The 11,403-nt window shown below is 34.7% G+C and overlaps 1 protein-coding gene across 1 annotated transcript; it reads right to left on the bottom strand.

Annotated features, from left to right (window-relative positions):
- Window positions 1-10,356: 10,356 nt before the first annotated feature.
- Window positions 10,357-11,127, bottom strand: LOC111382097. The gene is made up of 2 exons (XM_023005968.1): window positions 10,619-11,127; window positions 10,357-10,567 (listed from the first exon to the last, which is right to left on the bottom strand). Exons 1-2 carry the CDS (start codon window positions 11,125-11,127, stop codon window positions 10,357-10,359), a joined length of 720 nt encoding a protein of 239 aa, XP_022861736.1.
- Between the last annotated feature and the right edge of the window lie 276 nt (window positions 11,128-11,403).

Here is an 11,403-nt window from a genome sequence, read left to right on the forward strand (position 1 = left end):
TTATAGAGAATTTTTGGCTGCCTAGTTGCTTCAAAAAATTCAAGAAAGATGGCTGTAAATGGGCTGTCAAATGGCTTGAGCAAAGTTGGAAGTTCCACCGCCTCAGTTGCTGGAAAGGTTAAGAAAAATTGGCTGAATTTTCTTTAAGTATTTTGGCTGAAGAGCAATCAAAATTGCCAACTTGCATGTGTCTTGCTTGGTTGTTAAGTAAGTGTCATGGTCAAAAACGGTGACTTTATTTCAACATTTCCCCCACTTAAAGTCACTTTTGTTGATCACTTCAATCCTTCCCATACTTGTCATTTCCATGCTACTTACATTTCTGCTAGGCCGATGGAGGATCAACACCAAATGAACTTGTTAGTACTGATTGGCTTTATCAACATATTTGCTAGGTTGTCTGCTATATGGATTTTCTGTATATCCACACTTCCTTCTTCCACCTTTTCTCGAACAAAGTTATATTGAACTCGAATATGCTTTGTCCTCTGATGAAATGCTTGATTCTTTGCCAAATGCAAAGCTCTCTGACTAACACAAAATAGAGCAATCTTCTCTAGTTTGTGTCCGAGCTCGTCCATTAACATTTGCAACCAGATTGCTTCTTTGCTAATTTGTGTAGTTGCCACGTATTCTGCCTTCGTCGTTGAAGTAGTGACGATAGACTGCAATTTCGAAACCTAGCTTATAGCTCCTCCAGAAGAGTAAACACATATATTGTGGTGGACTTGCTTTTGTCAAGGTCACATGCATAATCTCAATCAACATAGCCTCTGACAATAAAATATGATCCTCCAAAACATAAAGTAGCACTTGAGGTACCCCTGGCATATCTCAGAATCCTCTTTACAGTACTCCAATGTTCTTTACAATGATTTGCCATGTATCGACTAACTGCTCTCACTGCTTGTGCAATGTCTAGTCTTGTACAGATCATAGCAAACATCAAACTCCCCACTGTTGATGCATATGGTACTCGAGACATCTCCATCCTTCATACTTTGTTGATAGGGCTCATATTTGAGGATAACTTGAAATTAATAGGAAGAAGGGTAGAAATTGGCTTACAATCTTGCATATTGAAGCGATGCAAGATTTTCTTCAAGTAGTTCTTCTGACTGAGCCAAATCTTCCTATTATTTTTGTCTCGGTAAATTTGTATCTCTAGAATCTTGTTTGCTGGTCCCAAGTCCTTTATTTCAAACTCCCTAGCCAATTAAGCCTTCAAATTTTCAATACAATCTTTGTTGGGGCCTGCTACTAACATGTCGTCAACATGCAATAGTAGAATAGTGAAATCATTATCACCAAATCTCATGTAGTATGTACAAGGATCTGAACTGAGTCTTTTGTATCTAAGGCTTATGATGAAGGAATCAAATCTCTTACACCAATATCTCGGCACTTGTTTGAGATCATATAGAGATTTGTTCAACCTACAAACCAAGTTCCATTTTCTTTAAAACCTTCTGGTTGGAGCATAACAATTTCTTCTTCAAGTTCTCCATGAAGAAATGCAGTTTTCACATCTAACTGCTCCAGATGTACATCTCTGCTGATTATAACCTTGTGGGCAGTGGGAACCCACATGTGGTACCCCTTCACTCCATTACCATACCCTAAGAAAATACATTTTCTGGATTTTGGATCCAGTTTTGATGTTTATTGAGTGTTGTACATAATGTACACGAGACTTCCTCCATTATCAGTCCTCAGACACTTGATCTTTTTTTTTTCAGATTCAAGCTTCACAAGCGCTTTGAGTATTTTGAAGACTGCGAACACGTATCCCTTCCTTTTGATTGGATACACCCAACATCTCCTGGAGTAATCATCAATAAAAGATACAAAGGATCTTGCACCTCCTAGGGATATAATCGGTGCTTTCCAAACATCGGAATGGACCAGTCCCAAGATAGCTTTACTTCTAGCAGGAAAATTGCTGAACTTCAATTTGTGCTGCTTACTAGTAACACAATGCTCACAAAAGGGCAATGAAACCTTTTTTGAACACTAGAAGAAGCTTTTGTTCTGAGAGAATTTTCAAACCATGTTTTGATGTGTGACCAAGCTTACGATGCCACATCATCGTTAATTCTTCTGCTGAACCTGTCGATGTGATAGATGCTTCTCTTTCTTCTCGTAGTATTTCTCCTTCAAGTATGTACAAATTTGCAACTATCTTTTCAGCTTTCATCACCACAAGCGCATTTTTGACAATCTTTTTCTCTGTCACACTTGACAATACTCCATCAGCTAGTGTAAGGTGCAGATTAGCAACTGCGTTGCTATCCATCTCGTTCCACTTAGCATCGTCAGTGATCTCCGCGGGCCTCTGTCCAATTGCTGCCAAGCAGTTATCTTTTCTCAAAACTGCTCTTATTCCCATTTTCCATAATGAGAAATTGTTCCATTTGAAGTTTTCAATCTCATACTTTGTCGCCAATTTTTTTTAACCAATACTATGACTGAACAATGACCCTACACAGAACCTTGCTCTGATACCACTGTTGGGGAGAAAACGGGTGGGTCAACTTTGGCTGACAACGATAATGGAATTGAGAAACCGTAGCTAAAACGGACACAAGTATTTATGTGGTTCACCCAATTTAAGTTACATCCATGAGCAAGTATGGGAATATTCACTATAGTAGGAGAATTACAACACTCTCTCTAAATACAAGAAGATGACAACAAATAATCTCTCTTGTAATTAGGAGAAAACAAGTAAGAAACACCTAAGAGAAAACGATAATTATTTTTCTCTATTTTTTTATCTCTACTTCACTATTTTTTCTCTCTACTAAAGGAAAGTTCTCTCTCAATTTTCCCTCTCCATATGCACAGCTCTTTTTCCTTCAACTCTTGCCTCCTTTTATAGAGAGTTTTTTGCTGCCCAATTGCTTCAAAAAATTCAAGAAAGATGGCTGTAAATAGGCTGTCAAATGGCTGGAGCAAAGCTGGAAATTACACCACCTCAATTGCTGGAAAGGTCAAGAAAAATTAGCTAAATTTTCTTCAAGTATTTCGGCTGAAGAGGAGCAATCAAAATTGCCAACTTTCCATTTGCATGCATGCATGTATCTTGCTTGGTTGTTAAGTAAGTGTCATGGTAAAAAAATGTGGCTTTATTTCAACAGCAAGGCCATTCTTTCCGGTTTTAAGACCTTCAAGAAACTAGAAATTTTTCAAAGATAATACTTTGAATCTTTCACTAACTTACCCTTACCATTTTGGCCTCCAAACTGATTGTTGACTGAACACAAAAGTGAAACCTTATGAATCCAAGAACCATATCACATCTTAAAGCCAAAACTGGGTGAAGAAGACTGAACACACTGCTGGCCAGATAGAGCAAGGTTTTGGGGTGTTTTTAGATGAAATTTTCACTTGGTGTCCTCAAGGTTTTGTGTACACATGTTTTGGTCCTTCAAGTTTGAATTAAAATCATAACGGCCCTAAACTTAGCAGAGTCATCATTAGTGAAACTGCCCTAAAACTTCAGTGATCATTTCTACAAGTTTGTAATTTCAGTGACCGTTTTGACATTTTTAGTTAAGTTCAATGATTGTCTATGAAATTAACCCTTTCTAGATATGGACTCTTCCTTGCAATATTTTCTCGTTTTCATCTGAGGAAATAGTGGGAGATGGCCGGTTGACCCGACCATCTTTCCACAATAGCCTTTTACCGAATTTATTTAAAAATAATAATTTGAAAATGTACACTAAACCCAGAGGATCGAAAATACCCTCATTAGAAAAGAAGAGAAGAGGAAAATAGAGAGAAAAATGAGAGGAGAAAAAAAAAGAAAAAAAAAACGAAAATCTCGTCAATACGCTGCCTACGAAAGACCTAGGTCAATCCACCATTGACCCAAAACAGACCCACTTCGAAATAGCCGAAGATCGCCATTTCTAAAAGGTTAGTGGTGTTCTCTTTGTAAATTACTCTCCAATGTAGATTATGTGGAAATTTGAATGTTTAGACTTTGAATATGAGTTTAATTCAATTTTTTATGGTTAAAATGGAAGAAAGTGTCGAATTTGAGGTTAAAATAATGAAGATAAGTGAAAAAAACGAGCCGGAGCTCGTCGAAAATAGAGTTTTCTGACGAGCAGCCGGCTAGGCTTCACCGGGTCCGGGCAATGGTCCGGACCATCCGAACCACTCTTCCAGGAAAGTCCAGGGTGGACCCGGACCAACTGGCCGGACCCATTTGTGGTCAAGATTCGGCCTACCCATTTTTTTCAAATAAAATTAAAAATGAAATAAATAATAAAAATTATATATTATTGTTTTTATTCAAATAAATAATCGAAATAGAGTAATTAAATATGAAATAAATAATATACATTTTAAGATAATTAATATAATTAATTAAAGAAATAGCTAAATGAAAAATGGAATTAAATATTATTATTTTATTCAAATAAATAATGAAAAATAGAGTAATTAAATATGAAATAAATAATATACATTTTAAGATAATTAATATAATTAATTAAAGAAATAGCTAAATGAAAAATGGAATTAAATATTATTATTTTATTCAAATAAATAATGAAAAATAGAGTAATTAAATATGAAATAAATAATATAATATTAAGATAATTAACGAAATATTTAAAGAATAAATGAAATTGAATATTAATTTTTTACTTAACCAATTAATATAATTAATTAAAAAAATACTTAAATGAACAATTGAATTAAGTATTATTACTTTTATTCAAATAAATAATCGAAATAGAGTATTAAATATGAAATAAATAATATACATTTTAAGATAATTAAAATTATTGATTATCGAAATAATTAAAACATTAATTATCAAAACATTTGAAGACAAAATCAAATGAAATATTATTATTTTTATTAACATAAGTAATCAAAATTGCCCAATTAAATATTAAATAAACAATATACATAATAAAATAATTAACGAAATATAATTTTTAAGGAAATATTAAATAATCAAATATACGTACCAAATGAAGAGAATTAATTAAAGAAACACTTAAATGAAAAATCAATTAAGTACTATTATTTTTATTCAAAAAATAATCCAAATAGGGTCATTAAATATGAAATAAATAATATACATATTAAGATAATTAACGAAATATTTAAAGAATAAATGAAATTGAATATTAATCTTTTACTTAAGTATGTGTTTAGAATAAGTAGTTAAATATACGTAACAAATAGAGTAATTAAATATGAAATGAATAATAGTGAAATCTTTATTTCTTTTAAATAAGCAATTTTTAATTTGATATGTGGGATATTTTTTGTTTAACTGTTTTAATGTGTGATTGTATGAATCTATTTATTGCTTTATTAACATGAAATCTAATTCGTTAAATTTGAAAATATGATATTTTATTTATAATCTCTTGTATATGATTTTAACATGTATTCTTTTTGTAGGATGGAATATCACGTGGACAATGATATCTGAGTTCATTTGGAAAAAGTTACGACGTATTGTAACTTTTCCAGTTATGGGACAGTGGTTGAGGGGCTCGAGGAGGAGTACATCGACATACTCCATCGATCGTTTTTATGGTCATTCTATCCATTGAAGGACGTGCAGTTCTCAAGACAGATTATTGATTCGTTATTACTCCGACTGCTTAAACCAGTCAATGGTGATAAGCTTCATTTTGCTATGGGGGAAGGGAAGATATCGAGATTCTCGATCCTTGAATTTGCCCTCAGTACAAGCTTGAAATGTAATGGAGAAGAAGAAGCGAGAGCTCGTATTATACCAAATAAAAAGTTATTGGATTTATATTTTGGAGGTAAAGGGCCGGTTACACCCCCACAGTTAGAGGACGCATTTAGGAGATGTAATCACATGCTAGACAAGCTGAAGTTAGGATTGGTGTACATACTGGAGAGTATATTGAGGTGTCGACATCGTAGGACATCGATTGACCTTTTTTCATTTGATGTTGTTGATGATATCGATGCTTTCAACATCTTTTCATGGGGTCGAAGATGTTACACCGATACTCTCCACGTATTCAGGAGGGTACATACAATGCCAAAATCGAAGAGGGGCGAGCGCAAGTATGATGCATATGGCTTTTCCATGGCTTTGCAGGTAAATGTTCAACTTAACGTAATGCATGTTAAACTTTTTTATTAAATTTATAATTAAAAACATTTTTGTAATTTTTCCAATTTTGGGCATACGAGGCTATCCCCACTTCGGGTAGCAAGTGGGTGATTAGAAGGGAGACCAGCTGCCTACAAATGCTTCATTGGCGAGCACATGAGAAGCCATCGGCTAAAGATTTGATACCTATCCTCGATGATTCTCAGGTGAGTATTATATGTTTGATCGGCTCGATACATGCTCATTAACACGTTGAAATGTGATATATCAGCGCAAAGTTCATGCTGAGTTGGTTGCTTCGAAGGAAGAGGAGGATCAAATATATGTATGTAAATTACATGTTCCACCTATTGAAAACGATCTAGTGTTTGAGTCCGTTCCGGATAGAAATAGGATACGTTTATTTAAGATCATTATTTATTCCAACTTATAATATTCATGTGTGGATTATTAATATTAATTGTCTTCTCTGTATAGGAGCGTCATCCAGTAGAAGGACGATCACTTCCACTTAGGAGATCTCCTTTGCCTCCATAGATGAGATCACCTCTACCACCATTATCACATTCCCCGAGGACATCTCCGTTTCCCGCACCCAGCGACCTCCCACGTGGATCGCTGTACCTAGCCAAACCCATCATTTCGATGATTTCTTTGTACGCATGACTAGTATTATTAGAGAGGAGCTAGGAACGATGCGACGTGATTTTACGACAGAGGTAGTAGCACTACGAGAGAAAATAGGAGTGCTGCAACAGGATTTTACGACAGAGGTAGTAGCATTACGAGAGGAGATAGGAATGCTGCGACGAGATATAGGAGACCTTCATACTGAGGTTGCAGCACTTCGAGGCGATGTAGCAGGCTTTTGAGGTTCTAATCGTAGACATGACGGAGGGAGTGTCGAGGAGATTGGTGGGCAACGGTCGCAAGAATTGATGAGTTTTTTATTCGATGTCGGAGGTCGGAATGGAAGGGGTGGAGGTTGGGATGGAGGTGCCGAAAGGGGTCGGGATGGAGGTGCCGGTGGTTGGGATGTATGAGGTGGAGGTCGGGACGGAGGTGTCGGAGGAGGCTTGGGTAGAGGGGGCGGAGGTTAGGATGAAGGTGTCGAAAGTGTCGAAGGAGATGCCGGAAGGGATGAGCGAAGAGGTAGCGGAGGGGATACCGGAGAAAGTAGTAGAGGGGGATGAGGCAGAGGAGGTTTCGGAGGACGCCGGAGATGACGGATGATGATATAGTCTTCATGTTGGAAAGGGCGACAAAGGTGCCGAAGGGTAAGAAGTGTGCTAATGACGAACCAAAGCTGATGGTCAGTAAGAGATCGAGATTGCTATCACATTACATCGTTTCCACATACACAACCGAGGCGAAGAGAAGAGGGTTCATGGAAGGGATGTTCCCCAATCTTTTTCATGACATCGACCCAATTAGACACAAGGCGTTCGATGAATGGTTCAAATCCCTTAAATCTGAGTAAGTATTTTATGATTTTGCAACACTTTTTTTGTATTTTTTGTCACATTTTTTTTTTCATTTTTCAGAGATAGCTATACCATCGGCTATATAACCGTGCCCAATGCTAAAAAGTGGTTCGAAGATGTACTGACAACCTCAGCTTGGCTCGTCGATAACGTAAGTTTTTTGAGTTTCTATTTATTATGTTTATAGAAGTTGTCGGTTTATTTACTTAAACGACTCTATCTTTTCTGTTGGTATTTTTTTGCTTCAACATATCGACTTGGCTATGGAATTATTACGCGATCAGGCTCAAAGATACTCGAGATCTTATGACAATCCTAGTCGAGTTATCTTGAGCTCTGGGTTTGTTCGTGTGGTAGATATTGAGCATCACTAGCTCCTAAGCAAGGGGAATGAATATGTTCTGTCTGAGTACATGCTGGAGTGGGTGATTGGCCTATAACTGAGGCGTGAAAAGCCATGGACGAATTGTACACATATGTACATTCCAGTGGTCGCAAACTCACACTGCTTTTCAATAGAGATCGTATTTGCTGATTCCATTATGTATGTGTACAACTCCAATCATAGTTGTCTGATACAAAATCAACTAGAGCAAATACTGGAGCCAATTGTTGTGTTCGTGTCCATGATGGCTAGACATTCCATGATTCGAGTAAATGATAGATTAGCCATTGTGCAGAAGATGACGACGGCAAGATAAGGAAGATCGTAAAGATTTATAACTTTTTAATTTGAAGATTTAGTTTTCAACTATATGTTATTGAACTAATATATTATTCTTCGATTACAGGGGCGACTGTGGCTTATTCGCAATAAAATACATAGAGTTTTTGAGCATTGGTCGCAATGCTGATACAATAAATCAGTCTTGGATTGATATGTGGAGGCATAAATTAGCTTGCGACTTGTATGAATATAACTGTGATCCTTAGTGCATTGTATATTATTTTATTAAAAATGTAAATGTAGTTGACTTCATTATGACTCGTGTTGTAATGTAATAATTTTTTTAAATATTTAATTGCTTAGTGCATTGTATATTATTTTTTAAAATATTTAAATATGAAATAAATAATATACATACTAAGATAATAAAAATAATTAATTATGGAAACAATTAATATAATTAATTAAAGAAATACTTAAATGAAGGATCGAATGAAATATTATTATTTTTATTCAAATAAATAATTGAAATAGTGTAATTAAATATGAAATAAATAATATACGTACTAAGATAATTAACAAAATATTTAAAGAATAAATTAAATTGAATATTAATTTTTTACTTAACCAATTAATATAATTAATTAAAGAAATACTTAAATGAAAAATTGAATTAAATATTACTATTTTTTATACAAATAAATAATCGAAATAGAGTAATTAAATACGAAATAAATAATATACATTTTAAGATAATTAAAATAATTGATTATCAAAACAATTAAAATAATTAATTATCGAAACATTTGAAGACAAAATCGAATGAAATATTATTATTTTTATTTACATAAATATCGTAATATTTAAATATTAATTGTTTTATTCAAATAGGCTGTTAAAAGAGTAATTAAACAAGGTGATGGAATATTAAATACGTAATATACAAAAATAATTAAATATTTAACTGATGCAATATATCAATTATTAAGTCACAATATTTAAATATTAATTGTTTTATTCAAATAGGCGGTTAAAAGAGTAATTAAACAAGGTGATGGAATATTAAATACATAGTATACATAAACAATTAAATATTTAACTGCTTCAATATATCAATTATTAAGTTGCAATATTTAAATATTAATTGTTTTATTCAAATAGACGGTTAAACGAGTAATTAAACAAGGTGATGGAATATTAAATACGTAATATACATATACAATTAAATATCTAACTGCTGCAATATATCAATTAGTAAGTCGCAATATTTAAATATTAATTTTTTTTATTCAAATATGCTGTTAAAAAAGTAATTAAACAAGGTGATAGAGAGTACATCCAATTTAAATTGAGAAAATAAAAAACATATTACAAATAGAGAATACATATGATTTATATAGATACTACACATTTGTTGGGTCATTATGTAGTGGGATCTGACTTGTACAAAATTAGCGTGTATGTCTTGTAGCGACGCACCTCTCACACTTATGCAGTTGTAGAAACTCTTCTGTAGATGGTATTCTAGACGTCCGTCTACGACCAAGAGTACGTGGTCGAATTTCGGGTGGCAACAAATTATTAAGTGCTGCAATATAATCAGGAACTTTCCACTTGGCTTCATTTGGCAGAGGAAATATAGTTTTGGCATACACTACTCTCCCAAAATCAGCCATGTAATAATGGCTGTACAAGCTGTGTGGTAAAAATCCTTTATACATAGTCACTGCGACAGCATTCACATGTGAAAAACTCTCCAACTAAAATTGTTTATACGTGCAGGTATTGTCATTCAAGTATACAATGTATCCAACATTATGCCCGCATCTCATGGAGAAGCGAAATTGATTCAGTGGTTCCACAAATAGAGTTTTCACCACCTCCAGAGTTTTGAATAGTCGATCTTCCTACGCCGGGGCTAGCACACTCGTATAATTCTAGGATTCCTCACGTCGATCATAAAACCACAACTGCAACTTGCTACGAATATGCTCAATTATTGCGAGAATTGGTAACTTTCGATCCTTCTTGAATATTGCATTGAGCGACTCCGCATTATTCGACGTCATCATGTTGTATCAATGTCTTGTAAAATGTGACCGTGCCCAATGTTCGACCCCCATATCTAATAGATATTCCCATGCACTTTGTAATTTATGTTCTATTTCACTCATGAACTTCACAAACTCTTCAAAGCTATAAGCTTCTACAGCTTTCCTAAACAATGCAACGATGCCACTGTCTCGATACTTAGTCTTCAGGTTGCCTTGAATGTGGTACAAGTAATAACTATGATGTGCTTCTGGAAAAACTTCGACTATACCATTTATTATTGACTACCCCTGGTCAGTCACATATGCAAGGTTCTCAATGTCCCCAATTACTTCTCTTAGCTTCGTGAAGAACCAACGCATTGCTAGATCAATCTCTCCATCAATAATGCCAAATGTAAGAGGATAAATTTGAATGTTGACATCTTGATATGTAGCAACAGTCAACTTCCCTTCATATCTAGCTTTTAGGGCTCTACCATCAACTAGAATTAAAGGTCGCATCGTATTTTGAAAACCTCTAATGCATTGTTGAAGAGCCATAAATAAATACTTGAAGTGATTCTGCCCATCGGTCTCAATAAAAAATGCCGAGTTAGAATTAGTTCTCCCCATGTTGTGGCAATACTTGGCCAATTTGACATAACTCTCCTCGGTCGAACCCATTAAATTCTTCAATGCACATTCTTTAGCCTTCCAGGCCTTCTGGTAGCTCATGACCACCCTATACTCCCTACGGTTGTCATTGATGATATCTGTAGGTCTGTAAATCGTTTGTGGGTCCTGAAACTTTTGCATTATCTATCGACCTATAAACCATGATCGAGCTTGCATGTGATCATTTTGACGAATGCCCACTTCACAAGTATGTTCCCGCGCATACTTGCAAACTACAAAGAACTCATTTGTGTCCATCTTTGTCACTCTCAAAAGCCAACTGCAATTGTTGTCCACATAAATAATTGTGTATGTAGACTTGTTTGATTATTTTACCTTAAACTCAAAATTATGTTTCATTGCAATTCGGTGCACAGCTTCCTACAAATCTCTTTTCATGTCAAATAATTGATCGAC

This window comes from Olea europaea, unplaced genomic scaffold, assembly GCF_002742605.1.
Source record: "Olea europaea var. sylvestris unplaced genomic scaffold, O_europaea_v1 scaffold2435, whole genome shotgun sequence".
In the NCBI taxonomy this organism is placed as follows: Eukaryota; Viridiplantae; Streptophyta; class Magnoliopsida; order Lamiales; family Oleaceae; genus Olea; species Olea europaea.